The sequence below is a fragment of the Pinus tabuliformis genome, chromosome J (genome assembly GCF_031772625.1).
Source record: "Pinus tabuliformis cultivar Carrire ecotype Pingquan chromosome J, CPIR1, whole genome shotgun sequence".
NCBI classification, from domain to species: domain Eukaryota; kingdom Viridiplantae; phylum Streptophyta; class Pinopsida; order Pinales; family Pinaceae; genus Pinus; species Pinus tabuliformis.
The window spans coordinates 102,357,479-102,379,269 of record NC_142295.1 but is presented as its reverse complement, the minus strand read 5'-3'; the positions used below and the strand labels follow the sequence as shown (position 1 = coordinate 102,379,269).

Sequence of the window (21,791 nt, the reverse complement as noted above, 5' to 3'; positions counted from 1 at the left end):
CTTTATCTTCGCATGTGTGGTTGTTGATGCCCTAGAAAACGTCTTCTTGCCTTAGTTGTCCTGCCTCCTTAACTCGTTGTCCTTGTAACCCTTTTCTTTGGCTTTTCTTCGTCCTTCTTGGTTCTCTTTCTTTCTTGCGGATTTCAAAGTGAAGTGATCTCAAATGAGGAGTGGACAGCCTCTATAAATAGAGGTTTGTCCCTCCTCTTTAGGCCGACTTGACTGTCCATTAGACCGACTTGAAAATTACACTATAATTCATCTTTTATTCATTATTTTGCTGCTTGGAGACTTCGTTGATGCTAGGAGAGGATTTGAATTTGCTTGGAGGTGTTCCCATGACCTTGTACATTGACATACATGATGTAACATGCCCTCAAAGGGTCTTATCATAATTACATTTTGACTTTGACTTTCTAGAAGCACTTTAAAATGTGCTTGACCTATTTTCAATGAGCAAGAAACTCATTGACAAATACTATAAAAATAATTTCTCTTTACAAATATCAAAATTACATTTATGAAGATCAAAACTAGTTACATTTCCTTCAACACCATCTACTCTACTCTCAACGTTGCATCTGCGCTCCTCAACACCTGACTACAACTAGTCTGCAACTGTCACTCAAGAATCTGACTGCATCAACTGAAACTGATCCATCCTGCTACTGAATATTTTGGGCCCCCATAGCAAGGTAATGATCCATGAGGAAGACATCTCAATGAACCCTGCCCAAATCTGCGCAACTCTGGGACTATAACTCCATATCACCGCACCTCACTCCCGGGGGTATAGCTGCAAACATGGCAAAGTCTTCCTCCAATCTGGAGGACAATTTGTCTATCTCTGTGGACGTTGTCCCCTAGTCTTGCTTGTACTTCTTCATGAGATGACACTGAGTACTGTAGTGGCCAAACTCGTCACACCTCAAGCACTTGACCTTAGATAGGTCCTTCTACTTCTTCTTCTCCCCTTGTTCTTAATTGGGACCCTTTGATGTAAGGGCTACATTTTCTTCCTCCTTCAAACCCTTATTGTTACTTTTGTTGATGGAAGTCTTCACAAGTTCTTGCCTCATTTCCTCCTGTTCAAGTCTGACCACATCTTGTCCCACTTAGGTAGGGTATCTCGCCCCAAAATGCTTTAAACAAAGATCTCCTAGTCGTCTAAGACACTATTCAATGTCAAATGTACAAGCTTTGTATCTTGAGGCACCTCCCCAACTGCTGCAAGTTGATCTCGGATTTCTTGAATTCTGGTGAGAAAGGGATGAATGCCTTCACCCTTATACATAATGAGGTTTCTCAGCTTTTCCTGCAGGAACGTCTTCCGCTACTCAGAAGGATTCCGATATAGCTGAGCAAGAGAATCCCACATCTCCTTGACAATATTCTTGCCAGATATATGTGAAACTATATGGTCCCGGACTCCATCCAAGATCATCGCTTCGTCTTTGCCATCTCTTTCCTGTATTACTTCAACTGATCTGCATCATTCGGTACTGCCACAACATTCTCTGCATAGGTCTTCAAACCAAATTCATCTAGCAAGAAGGACATCGTAGCTTTCCAGATGACGCAGTTGGAGGCTCCCTCCAACCTATCTTGATCTCTAAGCCTGACTGTGGTCATTTCTGCAATACTCGAAATGAATATAAAAAATCTCCCTCTATGTGTGCTTTTTCTCTTCCACCCGACATTGAATCTGCTCTAGTAAATTGTTGCAAACCCTCTAAGCCTAGACAAGAATATGCTCTACGAAAATCTGAGTCGTTGTTGCTTGTGGTTGCACTGCACTCGCGGATTTTCCGTACTCGCACAATTGTTCAATCTGAACTCATGTGATCCTCGTAGTTGTACAAAAAATATCTCTCGTGGTTGTTCTGAGGTAACCCGCGTGGTCGTCCGAAAAAATCATTCTGCAACTCCCTTTGAACCGCAAATTTTTCATTTCTTCTTCTAAGCCTCTTGTCAGTCAAATACGCTCTAATACCATGTGAAAATTCCCTTGAAATGCAGTAACTGGAAATATTTCTTCTAACTGATAAATTAATTATGCAAATTATTTTGTTTATAGCAAAATAGCGAAATATTCACACTGTAATTTCTTCACCATAAGAACTAACTACGGAAGCAAAAATAGGAACTGAGAAATGCTAACACACACAAAATTAACACGGTTGTTTTTGGACAAAAGTCCCTGGAAAAACCCAATGTGGGAAAACTGGTGCAGCAGCTAAGGGTTTATTTTATTATGCAGCAGTGAAAATCTAAGTACAATCTTTGGAAGCCCAATTGGCTATCCAATCAGCAAGATCTGACAGAAAATATTTGGAGAGAAGGTTCTCTCCCTCCACAAGCAAACCTCGACCTCTGAAAATTGGTCGTCCAACCTCTGCATAGGCCCTTGTAGCTTCTGATCAATTCGCGCAGTGGTGCAGGGAAAAGCCACGTGATCCTCATGGTTGTACTAGGAAAACTCGCGCGACCGTAACTGCAACTCGTTACAAAATTCCATGCAACCCTTGCGGCTAATCTGGATTAGTTGCGCTGTGGAATACTTCAGTCACTCGCTTCTGCCTCTTCCGCATCTAGAAATCATCCTCCAGATCACTCCCTGACCCTCTGACACCTTGCTACTTGATCTCTGACTTGATCACTCCTGCTGAATCACCTGCACTGGAGAATCAATCTATCTAGATCACTAAGTATCTGCAACTGGTCTCACACTCTCAAGTGCTTCTCACCTTCAAGTGTTCTCCAAAAGTGTATTCTCCATCTACCCATCGACTTCTTCTTATAGTTGAGACTTCAACGGCCATGATTAAAACTTAATCAATGGTTGAGATTATCTTCTAAGTCAGTTTGTGTGAATTTCAAGATAATTCACGCCATTCTCAATTAATTTCTATTATTTAACCCATTTTCCTAAGTTAGACTTAGGAAAAATTAAATGATGGCTAATTAATTTAATTAAGTCATTTCTAGGTTGAATTTTCATAAAGGATTTATGGGTTTTGGAGATCTCATGTGTTTGAGCCTCTCCACAAAGTATCGAGACTAGAATACCATTTGATGCTACAAAAACTAACAGTATACACTCTTGGGTGATGGCGACAGCATCATGTATTTCTCTGTTCTTGAGAAACCCAAATTGTTCATCTATAATGTATGTCGAGAGCTTCTCTATGATCCTAATTGCAATAATCTCCGAAATCAACTTATAAGAAATGTTACATAAAAAAATGTGGTAGTAATCTCTGAATGAGTTAGGGCATGAGGATTTTGGAATGAGTGCAATAAAGGTTGAGTTAATCGTCCCCGCTACCTTGCATTGAAGCCTAGATTCTTCCACCATCCACAGTAATTCCATCCCCATAATGTCAAGGAAATGTAGAAGGATTTCGACAGTCCAACCATCCAAGCCAGGACATTTATCATTAGAGAAAGATCTCAATACACTTGAAATCTCCTCCGTAGTGATACGCTTGTCAATATCATCGTTATTCGCTTCAAAGAACATTGTGGGATATGAATCAACGAAAAAGTGTTGGTTTTCAATGTCTACATTGGGTCTTTCCTTGAAAATACCTTCTGATATTTTGGCCTTACTTATTCAATGGAAAATCAAGGGTAAATCTATTTTTATCATGAGAACAATACTTTCTTTGCTTTTTGTTCAATGTGGAGGGATTGGGGTAAAGTAAGCCATCAGCGCCTAACTAAGGGTGCTCTATTGATCAAAGATGCCAATTTTATATTGATCAAAGATCTTATGATTTCCATTTTATATACCCTTCTATTTATGTTTTATTGTTTATAAATATTTGTCTTTGTGTGGGGAAAATTGTTTGTGATCCTTTCCACCTGGGTTCAATTCTCGAGACATGTTGGGTTGTTGTGATAAGGATTAAAGAGTAGGCAACCCTTGGGATAGAGCTCCCTTGCAAGGGGGGTTCAGGACGTCTCAAGTCTTGTGAATGTTGGAATTTCTAGGTCTAACTCATTAGAAACCCTTCATGTACTTTCTGATTTATTCCTACCTACTTGTTTTGTTAATTAACAAGTTATTTACCATGTAAATATTGGAAATAAACACAAGTACATGCTCAACACATTACAGATCATCAACTGAAGGAAACAGAAACAAGCACACAAGTGACACCATTGTTTTTGGACTAATGTCCGCGGAAAAACCCAATGCGGGAAAACTGGTGCAACTATCTAAGGGTTTGATTTACTAACCAGTTTCAGAATACAATCTAGGTGCCAAATCCGGCTCACCCAACAGAGAATAATCTCGGCAGTACTACCTCTCTACTCGGAAGCAGATATTTCGGTCGAAACCCCGAATAATCACTCCGGCAACTTCACAGCTCCAATCTTCCCCACGAAACCCCAGCGTCAACCTCTAGGGACAGCCTCAGCCCTTTCTGGCCCAGCGTTTGCCAAGTGTCACTCTGGCTTGGCCTGCATCAACCTCTGGAGGCACTACGTCAACCCTCTGGCCCTCTGCGTCAACCACGTTGGCCCTCTGAGGCATTGCGCAGCTCCTGGCTGCCTCTGCGTGAGCCCTGGCTGGCTTTGTGTGAATCCCTAGCTGGTTCTGCGTCCCTTACTCTCGGCTACTGCGTTGATCCTCCTAGTGTTATTTATGCCTCTCTGCTTTTGTATTCATTGCCCCTCAACTGCAACTCTGATCACTCTCTCGACTTCCTCAACAAACCCAGCCCCAGAAAGTTGAAATCTTGATCAACTCGGTGTGTTCTCCAAGTGACCCTCAAGCCTCCTCTTATACTTTTCTCATTGGAAATTCAATGGCCAAGACTATATCCCTAATCAACGGCTAAGATTAGATCTGGCTTGATCCATGACTTTTGGACCATTCTAACACAATTTTATATTAATTCACATTAATATTTTAATATTAATTATTTCAATATTTCCCAAACTGTTTAGAATCTGCCCAAACCCTTTCTGGGTATTGAAGATCTCATGTGCCTTAGCCTCTCCACCAATTTTCGTGGCTAGAGCACATTCGATGCTACCCCAAATCAACACTCCCTCTTAGCGAGGACTGTGCTCTAGCAATACTCCTCACTGAGTATCACCCTGATCATCCGGCATCAGTCCCTATGCTGATGCTAGGCCTATTGCCCATCATCTGCACTGTTGCATCCTGTACTGCTACCCATGGCCCTGCCACTGCCACTGCTGCATCTGTACTGCTACTCCCTCTGCATCTGTGCTGCTGCCCATGGCCATGCCACTGTCACTGCTGCATCTGCACTGCAACCCCTCTCATCATGTTGCATCGTGCTTCCCATAGCACTACCACTACTAACTGTTGCACTGCAACTTAGTTATTGAGAAGTAAGTAACTGATCTTCCAACTCTGACATCTCTGTCACGCTAGAGACACCTCCAATGTTGAAACTCCCTTTGTCGTTGACATCTCGCACCGTTGCACACCTCTCTGTGCCATCCTGCACTAGTGCAACACTCTCGCGCTTCTCACACTGCTGCCTCACGTTGTCTTGGGAATCCTGCACTATAGCTCCCTCTGTTGCTCCATCTGCATCCGTCTCTACTGACATCCACCAGTACTACTACTCCTCTTCGGGGCTCTCGTAGCAAGGTCTAATCCAAGAGGTTGGGTACCTCAAGGATCCTGCCCCTCATCGCCTGTAGTCCGTCTGACTACAACTCGATGTCTCCCCACTTCCGCTCAAGTGGTGTGTGTGCACTCATGGCACAGTCATCGTCTGTCTCCACTTCCTTCTCTGCCCTTGTTGGCGCAGCCTTGGTCTTGGAGGCCTCTCCCTTGCTCTTCTTCCTTGGACACTGGGTCGCATAATGACCCAGCTCCCCATAGTGGAAGCATTTGACCTTGGAGAGGTCCTTCTTCTTCCGTTTCTCCTGCTTTCCCTCAGATGCTAGGGCAGCATCCACCTCCTCCTCCTTCTTGATTCTAATCCCCTTGCCGCTGCTTCCCGCCTTGCTCAACCTTTTGATCTCTTCTTGGCGAAGAGCAACCCACATTTCCTCCCAGTCTTCTGAGACTACATTCAGGGTTGTTCTCACCATCAATTCTTGATCCGGCGTGGCCCCTATGGAAGTCAATTGATCCCAGATCTCCTTCAATCGACCAAGGAAGGGGTCGATCTGTTCCCCCTTCTGCATCTAGTATGATCGCAGCTGATTTTCTAGTAACACCCTTCTCTGCACAGAAGTATGTGGGTACAATTTCTTTAGGGCCTCCCGCATCTCATTTATCGTTTCCTTTTCGACAATATGTGGTACTACATGGGCCTTGACCCCGTCAAGAATGATGCTCTTGGCCCTTGCCATTGCCTCCTCGTACTTGTCGTTATCAGGTGGGTCAACTCGGATAGCTATCGTCCTCAAGGCGAAGTGCTTGACACGATTTCTGTCTAGAATGGATAGGATTCTAGCCTTCCAGACTACGAAGTTTGAGGCTCCGTCTAGTCTGTCCTAGTCTCTTACCCCGTTCACCACCATCTCGCTGCTCCTCTACTTCCCTCCTGGAAGTTCTCAGTGTGACTCCCTCTGAGCCTCGATTTCCCTCTTGGAAACCCTTCTGCCAATGTTGAGATGCCCCCACTCTGATTGCTAGTGCAGCTGCACCACTGATCCGGATTTCTCGGCTAGAAATCCTCGGCAGCACCTCCCTCCTCCTTGGTCTTGCCCTATTAGGTATTGTTCTGACTACAGTACCCCACCAGCTCCACTCTGCAACTTACCCACAGCCTCCTAAACCCCAACAAATTGAAGGTTAGAGCTCCTAGGCTGTGCGCAATCCCGACACCGACAAATCAGCTTCCTTGGCCAACTGCGTCAGCGCTCCTGGCCTCTGCATGGCTCTGCGTGAGCCTGCCTTTGCCTCCCTCAGCCTCTGTGTTGCCTCTTCCTGGCTCAATCTTGATGACACAGGCACTGCATCACCCCTTCCTTGCTGCTACTCTGCTAGGAACAGCTTTTGTCACTCGAGACAGTTGTTTTCTGCTGCTGCTGCTCTGTGCGCCTGATGTCCTCAGTTCTCCTGTGATCTGCAACCACGCTCTGATACCATGTTGGAATTTCTAAGTCTAACTCGTTAGAAACCCTTCATGTACTTTCTGATTTATTCCTACCTACTTGTTATGTTAATTAACAAGTTATTTACCATGCAAATACTGGAAATAAAAACAAGTACATGCTCAACACATTACAGATCATCAACGGAAGGAAACAGAAACAAGCACACAAGGGACACTGTTGTTTTTGGACTAATGTCCCCGGAAAAACCCAATGCGGGAAAACCGGTGCAGCTATCTGAGGGTTTGATTTATTAAGCAGTTTCAGAATACAATCTGGGTGCTAAATCCGACTCACCCAACAGAGAATAATCTTGGCAATAGTACCTCTCTACTCGAAAGCATATATTCCGGCTGAACCCTGGATAATCACTTCGGTAGCTTCACAGCTCTAATCTGCCCCACGAAACCCCAACGTCAGCCTCTAGGGACAGCGTCAGCCCTTTCTGGCCTAGTGTTTGCCTAGCATCACTCTGGCTTGGCCTGCGTCAGTCTCTGGAGGCACTGCGTCAACCCTTTGGCCCTCTGTGTCACCCACGCTGGCCCTCTAAGGCACTGCACAGCTCCTGGATGCCTCTACGTGAGCCCTGGCTGGCTCAGTGTGAACCCCTGGCTGGTTCTGCGTCCCTCACTCTCGGCTACTGCATTGATCCTCCTGGTGCTATCTCTGCCTCTCTGCTTCTGTATTCACTGCCCCTCAGTTGCAACTCTGATCACTCTCTTGACTTCCTCAGCAAACCCAGCGCCAGAAAGTCAAAATCTTGATCAACTCGGTGGGTTCTCCAAGTGATCCTCAAGCCTCCTCTTATACTTTTCTCGTTGGAAAATCAACGACCGAGATTAAGTCCCTAATCAACGGCTAAGATTAGATCTGGCTTGATCCATGGCTTTTGGACCATTCTAACACAGTTTTATATTAATTCACATTAATATTTTATTTTCCCTAAGTTTAGACTTAGGGACTCCATTAAAAATATTAATTATTTTAATATCTCCCAAACTATTTAGAATCTGCCCAAACCCTTTCTGGGTATTGGAGATCTAATGTGCCTTATCCTCTCCACCAATTTTCGTGGCTAGAGCACATCCGATGCTACCCCAAATCAACAGCAAAGTCATAATTTCTTAGTATATTTGGCTTGCAAGTTGTTGGATATACTCTTGGTGTTATAGTGGCAACCAGAAGGCTTGATCTTGGGCATTGCCCAGGTTACTTTGACATGTCACTAATTCACCATGGTTTTAAAAAAATCAAAAAATAAATTAAATAAAAAAATTGTTATACATATTTTTCAAAAAAAAACTAAGCACCCACGTGGGAGCATTACTATAATTAGGGATATTCATTTTTAAATATAACTTAATTCTATTAAGAGTCTAAGACTAAGATAGGGTTATTAAAGTTAAAATGTGTCGATTAGAAGGATATAGGTTAAATCTACATTGAGGCATATGCAAGGTGCTCAAGTGAGAGAGAATGACGAATAAATATAAGACAAATCTATTAGACCTAATGATCAAAAAGAAATGATATTTTAACGTCCACGAGACTAAAAATAGTCTATGGGACCATTAGTTCCCTGTTTTTCGCCTTTTGCAATTCAATCCTTTTCTTATTCAAACTAATGATGAGCTGGTCCAACCTTCCAACAATCCCCTCGCTGAAAAGACAATGCCAAGAAACCGATGCTAACATATTCCCATAACTTTCTCTGATGTCTTTGAATGCATCACATTCTAAAATGAAATGTTTTTCCAATTCCACTGCCCCAGATGTGAAAAATGTACACACCCGTTCTTCCCAAGCTTCTTTAGGTCTTTTCCACCGTCCTGTTTCACATTGAAGTTGATGCGAGTTAGTTCTTAATTGAGCAATAAGAACCTTTGACCTCCACGGAATGCTAGCTCCAATGAACTCTTTTTGTTGTAGATCACACGTAGGGTTGAATTCCTCAATGTATTACTTCTTATTTCTGCCCAACTCTTTTCCCCATACCCGTTTACAAAACTTCTCATAACAAAATGTTGGGAAAAGCAAAAAATATTGGTATCAAGCAAGTGTCGGCCTGAAATTTTGCCCGCCCAAAGAAAAAATTGTCATTACTACTCAGCTCGACAAAAGATTTCGGAACAACAATTTCCCTTGCTTCCTTCACTAGCTAATGAAATACATAAGTTTGATATGTGCTTTCCGTGTTCGGCAAGCTTCCACCTCCAATGTGGAGTCTCTGAATGCAGTGCTTGCCCTTGAAGTAAAGGACCTCCTTGTTTGTAACCAAGCAAGAGGGAGAGAACTGCTCACGAACACTCGATAAGAATAGATAATTCAAGAACTGGCCTAATTGACCAATCAGGGGTCTTGTATTATCAAGTCCTTCCTTCATTATACCCAAACCTTGTGCCCATCCCAAAGTGTACTAAGTTGTGCACCAAGAAGAAGATTCATTGTGTTATTACCTATAGATTTGAACCAACCACTCTTAGGTGCATGCAAAATAGTCAAACCAGCATGCTTTAAAACTAATCCGGCCATGAAAACACAATCCAACAACAACATGCTAGACTCGGCAAAATAGAAGAAGTTATTCTAAACTTAACATACCTGAGGTCAAACTTTGTAAACTGCATTTACAAAACCTATAATAGTAGCATAAACCTCACGCTGCATACACAAATCCATGATGATTGCACTCTTAAGCTATTATTTATTAATATTCTATCTAGGATGAAATCAAGCTATGGCAACAATGGTAACTATGTGTTGCGGCATTGAGGATAACTGAGAGAGAGAAATAAAGACATCTTTGAGTAAAGAAAATTTTAGGTTTCTTTTCTACACAATAGGACCTTTTGTGGGGTGGGACCTACAATGGGCTAGGTTCATCCCTTTCACACCCACGATGCAACGACAAACCAAAGGTCTTGAACGAGTAAGAACATGGGTATAATAGACTCTTCTATACAATGGGCTCAATCTCAAATAGCTTAGATTCCTTAGATCAATACCAGTGCTCAAAATGTAAATGTCTAATCATGAGTTGATGTACTGTCAACTTGATACAACTTTTAAAGGTGGTCTACTGTGAACTCTTAATTTATTCTCATGCGAGAAATCTTGATGAGGGAATGGTTGATTATGCATTTCCAAATTTCTTCGCAATCAATCTCTTTTCCTAAAGTTCTTTGTGTCCTTTCAAATCCCAATTGTGAAAAATCCTTAAACCGGAATCCCTACTGCAACCACTGATGATATTTCTCCTACTTGTTACATTTACATGAACAATTTATTTGCAGTTTCCTACGGCAAACATCGAAATACATACACTTCAACCTACACCATTTAAAATAATATGTCGAAACAAGAAACTGAACAATAAAGAGGTACAACACAAATGACACAGTTGTTTTTAGACAAAAGTCCCTGGAAAAATCCAATGCGGGAAAACCAGTGCAGTAGATCTGAGGGATTTTATTATTAAGCAGAAGTATTTCTGAATACAACCTCTGGATTCCTTGCTGGCAATCCAATACAGAGAATATCACTCGGCAAAAGAAATTGGTGAGATTACCTCACTCTACACTGCAATTTCTGGCTGGTTTGGCAGCTGAACCAACGAGTTCCCCAGCTACTTCTGCGTTGCTCCTGCGTTAGCCTCTAAGGCACTGCGTCACCTCTACTGGGAATCGATTTGCTCTTAGGAGCTGATTCCAACCCTCCTGGCTCAGAAACGTCAGCCTCCTCAGCAAATTCGTACTTCTGTGTGAAGGCTCTGCGTGGGCCCTGCATGAGCCCTTCCTAGCTCTGCGTCACCCCTCTCTGCCAACTGCGTTGCCTCTTTTGTGTCTCTCTGCCTCTCTGTTGAGTATTCTTAGCTTTGGAGAAGATCCTCTAGCCAAACCTCTCTTTGCCCTTCTCTGCGTGATCACTACGAAATCATTACACTGCCTCTGGCTTCAGCAGTTCGATCTGACTCATCAACTCTCTGTGTGTCTTCCAAGTGACCCTCAAGCTTCCTTAAATAATCTCCTCGTTGACATTCAACAGCCCAGATTAGAAGCTAATCAATGGTTAAGATCATTTATGCTTGATCCTCGTCTTCTTCTAGAAGTTACACCCACAGTTAGATTAATACCCATTAATTATTTTAAATAATTAATTATTTTAATAAAATTGTCTCCGGGTGGAATTTCCCAAAACGCTTTCTGCGTTCTTTGAAATACATGTGCCCAAGCCTCCCTACAAAATTTCAGACTTAGAGCACATCCGATGCTACCAGAAATCAACACCAATCCCCTCCCGGCTACTAGGCTTATGATCTGATTGGAAATTCATTCATGTTGTCTTTCCATTCATCTTGCTCTTTCATCTTGACATCAAGCCTCAATAATTGCTCATCATATTGATTAGCAATTGTTAGCCAACCAGAGACTGACTTGGTTTGTGAATTTCCTCACTGAGGTCGTGGGTAAATCTGATTGCAAATTCTTTGTTGCTTATCTTATGCACCAGATTTAACCTTCTAACTGCTAAGGCAGGTCTTTGGTCTTTCCATTTAGATAATTGATCAGTAGCTTTGAGTCCCTTTCTATTTCCATGGGAATGAAACCAAACTTCAAGCAATCTTAGATTACGGATGCCAATGCCACAAGCTCAACTTTTTTGTTTGTTCTTGTGCCAAGGAATTTGTTGGAATGAGCATGAACTTTTCCTTCTTAATTCCCTATAACTCCTCTCATTGTAGCCATGTATGGGCTACTTTTAAATGCAACATCAAAACAACTTTTATACGTCCCTCCAGTAGGCGCCTCCATGACTTATAACTACTAAGGCCTCAATTTGGCCCCTAGGGTATGTCCATTATCAGGGACTTAACTTTTTCAAAGCTTGAAAGTATAGAAATGAAAAATAATAAATCCATAGCTGTAGGAATTCGTCTCGAAGTTCACTTCTATTGTCTTTTTAGCAATTATTTTTCTTAATGGAGTGCACTTCAAAAAGAAATCGAAAGTGAGGTTCCTTAGAAGAACTTTATAAAATATTGTTTAGTGAACTTGTGCATCATTTACTCATGTCATCTCGCGGCATGTGTGTGCGCATGCATGTATTGAAATGTATATGTACACAATGTGTTCCTTGTCTGGTTTCTAACAATGGCCTAAAGTGGCATAGGACAGTGGGGCCACTGGAATTGGCGAGGTTGATCCCTTTCAAAGCTTGAAAGTATAGAAATGAAAAATAATAAATCCATAGCTGTAGGAATTCGTCTCGAAGTTCACTTCTATTGTCTTTTTAGCAATTATTTTTCTTAATGGAGTGCACTTCAAAAAGAAATCGAAAGTGAGGTTCCATAGAAGAACTTTATAAAATATTGTTTAGTGAACTTGTGCATCATTTACTCATGTCATCTCGCGGTATGTGTGTGCGCATGCATGTATTGAAATGTATATGTACACAATGTGTTCCTTGTCTGGTTTCTAACAATGGCCTAAAGTGGCATAGGACAGTGGGGCCACTGGAATTGGCGAGGTTGATCCCCCCTATTTTTAGCCTTGGTCAACTTGTCAAAACTGGCAGGATAAGATAGATTTCCTTAATTTCACATATCTATTTTTTATCACTGAGTAGGGTTTATTTATGTCAACACCATTTCTTTGATCTTTCCCTCCCTTCATACTACTGGTTTAATTCTTCCCTGCCTCTGTAAGAGTAAGATTTCTTTCTAATGTGTTTAATCCATTCATGTCATTTCTATTTCATAGTCTCTTCAAAAAGTTGCCATCTTTGCACTTGTCATTCTCTATTCCATGTAGACTTGAAATCAATGATCGTTGAGTCATTGGCAAAATAAACTTTACCTAGTTCCAATTTTGGACTAAAATTTCAACTCTTAACTAGTATTTTTGGAATCGTAAAAAAAATGATGGAATATTAAGAGCATGATATCTACGGTAAACTTGTAATTGTTCTTTGTTGCTAACGTTGTCAAAACCCATTATTTCCATTTCATTGAGGCTTGCTTAATAGTAACTAGTATCTCTTTTCTTCTCATTTGAATGCCTTTGAATTTTGTGGATTTCTGAGTTCTGCGTCTTTAGTTGATCTCTCTCTCTCGTGTACAAAAATGGAGAATAAATGGCATGCATTCACTTTATTCCTTTTTCTTGTAAGTTATAAAGAAAATTTGGAAAAAAATATATACACACACAGGGAAGCAAAAAAAAGTATTTGTCCTTATTTTATATTGTCCATTTCTCGTTTTGTCCAGTTTGGTTGTCCGTTATTGATTAATACTTTTGACATTCTGATTTTTTATTGTATGTTTGCGCAGATTAAAGAAATTGTGGAGCTCAACCTCTCAGCAGTTCAGAATAAGTCAGAAATGAAGTCACTGGATTGGCAAGTTGAAGGAGAAGAGAATATTTTCATCAAGCCCTCTAAGAGAAACAAAATAAAAGATGAAGAGTACATAATAGAACTAGCACCCATGGAAATAAGGACCTTTCAACTTGAGTTCCATGATTAAGCACTTTTGGTATATGTGTAATAACAAACACAGGACCCATGTTTATGGACTCGATTGATGGATAGTTGTTGAAATGTGCTGTAACTAGATACAAGTTTTTCTTTTATAAGCAATTGTTGCATTATTGAAGTATGTGACCTTCTAAAAGTTTGTCCAAAAAGCATTATCATGAATTTATCTATAAAAAAAAGAATATAGGGAAGGAGATTTGTTTATCCTCCTCCCTTTTTTTCTTTTATGAAGGTTCTTTTTATTTTTCTCTTGGCATTCTTAGTGGAGATACAAAAAAAGTTTGAAGTTGTTAAGAGTATTGTGCCTAGGCACACAACATCCTAATAGTCGTTTCTTTGAATTTTTACTAACATTGATCAACAAGTTTGGTTTGTACAAGGTTGAAACTTAAGATCTGGTTTTGGTGCTTTTACTTTTTGTATGTTGGAAATCCCACGTACCCTAGGTTCGGTCTATGTCCTAGCTAGGAACATAAACACACTAGAGATGCCCAACTTTAAACAACTTTGCACAACGGAATATAACAGCAATGATATCAACAACAGTACACAATATTTATGGCCCAAAACACGTTCCTTATTAGTCCATCAATAAAAAAACATAGGGCTCCCGTACCAGGCATCATGGCCCTTTACAAACCCTAGTCCATCAGGCTCTCATCTGCCCAACAAATACACAAATAGTACAAAATACTTACAATTTTTTAGTCTCATCAAATTGTTGTCCTGAGGCTTAACCAACCTCCTCAATCAACCTTGTGGTCAATGCTGATTCCTTACAACTGATGCGGTAGCCCTCTATCATCGTAAGCCTACTCCTTTAGGCCCTAACAAGTTCTCAGCCACCTAGCAGCTTTGTTGTACCTTTTCCCAGACTTTGGCTTGGTCCTTTAGGTGCTTGGTCTCCTATTGTGTCACTCCACAGCAAACTTCACGCCTTGGGTTGTTCCTTTAGCCCTCAGTATGCCTCCTCTAGGTCTTGAATTGCTCCATTAGCCCTTAACCACTAGTTTTAACCTTCAACAAATATTGTCCTAACTACAGCTCACCTACAAAGAGCCCTTTAACCCCTCAGCCTATCCTCTTTAGTCTTCTCAGGCCCTCAACCAACTCTCATAAGGTTTATGTCTAGCCTTGCCTGATCTGACTAAACCTCTCTTAAGCCTTAACAGGTATGCGATTGGTCTCTTTCTTGTTGCGGCTAGGTCACTCCTTATCCTCAGCCTACTTTCCTTTCCCCAACTTGTTGCTCAGTCAACCCTATAAGGACCAAGAATGCCCTAGATCAGGCTACAACCAACCTTTTCTGCTTTTGCTCTCAAAGAATAGTCCTCCACAAAACCTCAAACAGACTTCGGCCTCTTGCTAGACAGATTTCTCTTTTCTTTCTTGAGTTATGGCTTCTCTCTATGATCTACGACCTCCTTGGACTCTCTTGCTCACACAAGTTTGTGTCCTTTCACACTTGTGATTGGCTTATCCTTTGGCTATTTATATTTGTCCATAGGTTACCTAGGGAACCCCTTGGCCGTCCTCTTGCCAGACAGAATTCTCTTTTCTTTCTTGAGTTATGGCTTCTCTCTATGATCTATGACCTCCTTGGACTCTCTTCCTCACACAAGTGTGTGTCCTTTCACACTTGTGACTGGCTTATCCTTTGGCTATTTATATTTGTCCATAGGTTACCTGGGGAACCCCGTGGTCTAGTAAGGTGTTTCCCACTCAATCACTTAACAATTAGTTAGAATATAAAATTTGTATTTTGGGTAAAGAGCCCACTCCTTTGGGTCAAAACCCCAGCCCTTGGGTATCTTGCCCACAAGCTCTCTTTTTGTGGGTTTTTTCTGCTCAGAAATACCCTTCGGGCTACCCAAATTTCAAGAGACCCTCTTAGTGAGGAAGGTATTTCCGCCACTACTTGGAAGTGGCTTTGCCTCCAAATCTTATCAACAACTAGGTCCTTTTGGAAGACTTGGATATTCGAAGATACCATACTCCTAGAAATATCCAACTCCATGATTTCTACTTGCATGGCCATTTCTTTACTTGCATGTGCCACACCTTCTTTTGCATTAACATGACTTTTCTTGCATGGTTCATGACTATCCTTGCATGTACCATGGCTTTCCTTGTGTGCATCATTATTATCCTTGCATGGGCTACAACTTTCTTTGCACCACCACAATTGTCCAAGCATGGTTCGTGACTTTCCTTACATGGCCTAGAAGACTCCACTCTCTCTCTCTTAAACCCTAAAGGTTAGACTTCCACTTTGCGGTTGACTCTCCTTCATAGTTTCCCTCTGAAGCTAGACTCCCTCTGAGCCTACACAACCTCCCCCTGACTCATTATGCTTTCCCTTCTAAAAAGTGTTGCAACTTGTGTCCTTGCAAGGTCAGTTCCGAGTTGTGGTTGAACATTGGGCCTAATCCACTTTAGACCACCACAACTCAACTTGGCAAGTGTCTTCATCTTCTTGGGTCGAACATCTCATATGCACATGGCTCCACTGCCATATGTGCAACTTTGCAACATAATGAAGATATTATCTCACAATTAACCTGCCATCCAGGCGGAGCTACCTCATCCATGCCAAAGCACTCCTTGCCAAGGCACCTGGACTATCTCAACATACTTTGACAAGTATACTGAAGTCCATCAATGATGTCGACAACCTGCCACACAACATATTGTTGTGCACCAAGTTCTCTACCAATCCACCAGAACTCCCATCCTATCTTGTTGCCAAACCAATCAAGACAACATCTTCATGTTCTCTGCGAAACCTTTTGCTCCATGTCTAACCAATTGTGATTTGGTAACACTGCTATTTTTTGCAATAGTTTCACAGCTCCCTCCTAGAGTTGACATATGTGCACACTCTGATCCAGTTGCCGTTCAAAGTAGCTTTGATACCATGTTGGAAACCTCACACACCCTAGGTTTGGTCTATGCTCGAGCTAGGAACACAAACACACTAAAGATGCCCAACTTTAAACAACTTTGCATAGTGGAATATAACACCAATGAGATCAACAATAGTACATCAATATTTATGGCCCAAAACATATTCCTTGTTAGTCCATCAATAAGGAAATCATAGGGCTCCCATACTAGGGATTATGGCCCTTTACAAACTCTATTACAAAGCTATAATACACAGTCAGTCCTTTGACTAATAACCAGGGTTAAGGCCTAGCCCATCAAACTCTTATCTGCCCAACAAATACACAAATAATACAAAATACTTATAGTTGTTTATTCTCCTCAAACTATTGTCTTAAGTCTTAACCAACCTCCTCAATCAACCTTGTTGTCATTGTCGATTCCTTTCAACTGATGTGGCAACCCTTTATCATCATTGGTCTGCCCCTTTAGGCCCTTAGCAAGTCCTCTACCCACCTAGCAGCCTTGTTTTATCTTTTCCATACTTTGGCATGGTCCTTTAGGCCCTCGATCTCCTGTTGTGTCACTCCACAACAAACTTCATGCCTCGGGTTGTTCCTTTAGCCCTTAATTTGCCTCCCCTAGGTCTCGGACTGCTCCTTTAGCCCTTAATCCACAATTTCAATTTTTAGCAAATATTGTCCTAACTACAGCGCGCCTACAAGAAGCCCTTTGACCCCTTGGCTTGTCCTCTAACACTCTTAGACCCTCGGCCAGCTCTCTTAAGGTCTCTATCCAACCTCTGTCTGTTTTGACCAAACCTCTCTAAGCCTTAACAATTTTTTGGTTGGTCTCTTTCTTGTTGCAGCCATGTCACTCCTTGTCCTCGGTTGCTCTGAGTAGGCCTCGGCCTACTTTCCTTTCCCTGACTTGCTACTCAAGCAACCCTAAACATACCTCGAATGCCCTAGATCGGGCTAAGGCCAGCCTTTTGCAACTCGACCCTCCAAAAATAGTCCTCCAAAGAACCTCAAATAGACTTTGGCCTCTTGCTGGATAGATTTCTCTTTTCCTTTTTCAGTTGTGGCTTCTCTCTAGGATCTACTGCCTCCTTGGACACTCTTGCTAACACAAGTGTGTGTCCTTTCACACTTATGCCTAGCCTATCCTTTGGCTATTTATATTTGTCCATAGGTTACTTAGGGAACCCCTTGGTCCATTAAGGTGTTGCCCATTCAATCTCTTAACAATTAATTATAATATAAAATTCATATCTTTGGTTCCAAGTCCACTCCCTTGTGCCCACAAGCTCTCTTTTTGTGGGTTTTCTCCACAATATCTAGTTTTGGTGCTTTAAGTATTTGTATGGTTAGACTACATGTTTGTCTCTAGGATATGTGTGTGTGTGTGTGTTTTCAAATAATTGATGTATATAGAATGGATTCTAATCTTTTAAGTTGTTTTATATATGTATATTTCAGAGTTTATGATTCCATTTCATTATCTTCCCAGTGAATCTTATGCAAAATTAGAATAACTAGGCGTTCATCCATCTTGATAACATGCAAAAGTTCAAGAAAATGTACAGTATCTCAACATAGAAGCTAAATTTTCTCATAATATGATTGGAAAGGGTCAATGTGGTGTCTCTAATAACTCATTATAAAATATGACAAGAATACAAAACTTAGTTTATTTTCTGGTAAGAATGTCTTGTTCACATATTTTGTTTAATTACAACTATAAAAAAGAAGTAAAGGATATTTTATTTTCCCTCTTTATTGAGAACCAATTGCTTGAGTCAATATGTCAATGATGGTCACCAACATCCCTCTTCCATGATAGTTATATTTGCAAATCTAGACTTCTAATCCAATCAAGTGCTATTTTTGACACACCTTGAACCTAGTATGGGGACTCTAAATAAATCCTTGAATAACATATGGATAAAACTTAACCAATAATTCAACTTCTTTGTAGACACATTCACCATTCCTGCATTGGTGCACATGGTTGATTCCACAAGTTCAGTTATATTACCATGGTTCATTTCACAAGTTGAATCATACTACCTTTAGTCCAAATCTTACCAAACCCACATCAACTCTTGGTTGTCAATGTCAAATTCAAATCATTGTTGTGAGAACAATGTCAATCTCCCATAAACCTCTAATAGTTTAAATGGTACTCAAATGTTTTGGACATTCTTGAAATAGATAGGTAACTAATGGCTCCAACCACACTTTATAATACCGTATGGTTATGTGGATGGATCCTCATTTTCCATCTACAAATATGTCTTCACATTAACTTCAATTTTTCAAATCAATAATTAACATCCAAAACAAAATATTGTGTCCATGGCACATTAGGTCAAAGTCTTTATGGGTCAACCAACCACAAGTCAATCATGAAACTCTAGCTCTAACACACAACAATGATAACCAACATTTGCCAATATGTTCCAAGGGACAACAATGTCACCTCTCTAACAAGGAAGCATTGAAATGATATTACATGAAATCAATCAAACTCCCTACCTATTTTACATTTACAACCATATGCACATTTATGATACTTTTATAACCATAGGTGCAATAACTCATTGTGTGCAAAAAAGTGACCCATCAACATACATTAGACTTGAACACTTGGTCTTGTCTAGTTACAATGCACCTTCAATAACCTATTTGAGCAAGAATCTCTCTATCCTTATTTGTGAATGCCACTTCCTTGTTACATCCACATGGCATCACTTTCATACTATTAATAATGTATCATAATCTCTTAAAGTCATGACACACCTAGGATTTCCATATCACATAATATTCCCATAGTCTTAGTATCTTCGAATAAAAAATGTTTTATACACCCTTACACTTGTTGTTCTTGCATTTATATGTTGACAATTCTCAACACACCCACTAGACTTACTAATATAGTATCTTTAGCAAACATTTCCTCCCCTTTAACATCCGCTCAATTTATTGATGTTTACATGTATCCAATTCAAAATGGAATTACCTATACAACTTTAGAACTAATTAACATAGTCAAGTTTATTGTCACAAAATCTAACATCTTAGTACAAGCCTTCCCAAGGGGCTAAGACTAGTGGAACATCAGAAGTGTTACCACTATCACCTAGGCAACTACCCTATTTTTAGTAAATGATGGATCCAACATAAGGGAGGCTCCCCCTGTAGGATATAGGGCTCCTAAGGCAATATGTAATTAAGTTGGTCTCCTAAATATCTATCCAATTCATCATCGAAGAGATGTATCAATCAAGTTAGGTATAAAGTAGTTACTCAAAGTAAATTTCAAATTTGGTTTAAATTGTTCAAAAGTTAATTCAGTGGTTTTCAAGTAGTAATCCCATGCAAAACAATCCTGAAACCATTCAAATATGAAAATTATCAATGGTTGTTATAAAACTTACATAAAATATATGAAATTAAAACAATAAACAAGTTACAAAAACAATACAATTTAGCCCTCAAAGCGAGTATAAATCGGTAGAAAATAGTGGTAAAATAATAAAGAAATCTAGGGTTTAATTAATTTTTAAAATTTGAAAATTACAATGCACATAACAACCAACTAGATGGTTAACCCTAATTATGTAGTAATACAAAATCAACAATGCAATCTTTATGTAATAAAATGATTTTAGGTCAAACATGCAAGAAAATGCTAGAATTTTAGGTCAAAAATATGCATGAAAACCCCTAGACATCTATGGATTTTATGGCTAAAAAATTAATGTGAGCTAAACAAAACCATAAATTTACTTTAAAACATAAAATAGAAAGTCAACTTGTTTATGATTGACTAAAAGAGAGAATATTAGTTTCTATGATATTTTTTAGGGCATATGGGGTCAATAAGGCCTCCCTTGAAGTGATGCAAGTAGATGTAGGGTAATGTTTAGAGTTGTTTGCTACAAACCCTTAAAATCACCTAGTACCTTACTAATAACTTCAAGATGATTCAATGGAAAGCAATCCATTAGTAACATCACAAGAGCTTTGAAAATATAGATTTATTTAAGAAGAAACAAAGAGAATGCACCACCACCACTAAAGAAGTACAATTACACTAGCATTCATTCATACACAATCCACAAGATAAATTGAAACTTCTTACTCAAGAAATCGTTCAATATTCAAAACCTTGCAATCAACATCCATAAAGAAGTAAAGTCATCTGCAAGATAATCTCTAGAAGAAGTCATTGTAACTTTCCATCCATAACTTTTTACAAGGGAGAAATAGTAGATAAGTAGTAATGTTTCTCCATAAGTAGCAACTATTTACAAGTGAGAAGTGATTTACTTATTTAAATGAGAAACCAAGTACACTTCTCATTAAAATAATAATATTTTCCTAACAAAAAAAATCTAAGAACATCAAATAATGTATTTATCTCTTACAAATCCTAAAGTAAAGAAAATAACACAAAAAATTCCATGATATAAGAGTGGATAGGTCCTAGAGACCCCCAATGACGTCCCCAAATCAAGTAAACTCTCCTCAAGCGTTAAGCCATCCTCCTCAACATGTGGAATGGCCTCCTCAAAACCCTCAACAAACTCCTCCAAATGTGTTCTATGAGTGGTCAAGAATTGATGATAATCTTCTCATGGTAGATTTTAAAGCACCATAATTGTGTCAATATTTACCTGAATTTCTATTATGACCACATTTAATCTTACAATCATTTTGCATCTAATGGGAATCACCTGGAGGAATTCTAGATATTATGCCAAAACATAGTTTTCCATGAAGTTGGTCACCGTCATAATCTATGATAAAATCCCCTCAACGTCCTCCAAAGGGCTTAAATCTCGTATCCATGCCATGTCCCTGCAATGTACAACATCCAAGGAGAGGCTTCAAGCGTCTAAATGTGACCATCAATCGGGGGCATGTACACAAGCCAATGGAACATAAAAAGTGAGTCATCTTATATGTAAATGCCACTAGATATATGATATTAAGTATCACCTTCAAAAACATGCCATTTGATAGGTTTAGGTATGGGGAGATCATCATTAACCCCTATTAAGTATGTCATTATCCAAGAAGAGTAGTGTTCCATATCATTTCATTTTCTTTCGCATTTTGAATTTTATATCTTGTTATTTCCATCTTTCTATAAAATTTCATCAACCTTGAGCATTCAATCTCCTTCTTCTCCTGGGATTATGAAGCATGAACCTATGTGTGTGAAATATAACACATTCAACCCAAAGGGAGGAACAACGGAAA

At 40.0% G+C, this 21,791-nt stretch overlaps 1 protein-coding gene across 3 annotated transcripts in view; it reads left to right on the top strand.

The window, feature by feature from the left end:
* LOC149225724 (alpha-mannosidase-like) overlaps nucleotides 1-13,874 on the top strand; it is a 456,087-nt gene extending 442,213 nt beyond the window's left edge. For 2 of the 3 annotated variants that reach the window (XM_089377297.1, XM_089377296.1), the window contains one exon: nucleotides 13,427-13,874. In XM_089377297.1, coding sequence (XP_089233423.1) covers nucleotides 13,427-13,621 — 195 coding nt within the window. In that variant the 3' untranslated portion in view covers nucleotides 13,622-13,874. The remainder of the gene's footprint in view (nucleotides 1-13,426) is intronic. The other variant, XR_016247699.1, reaches the window with a different exon arrangement.
* Nucleotides 13,875-21,791: the final 7,917 nt, after the last annotated feature.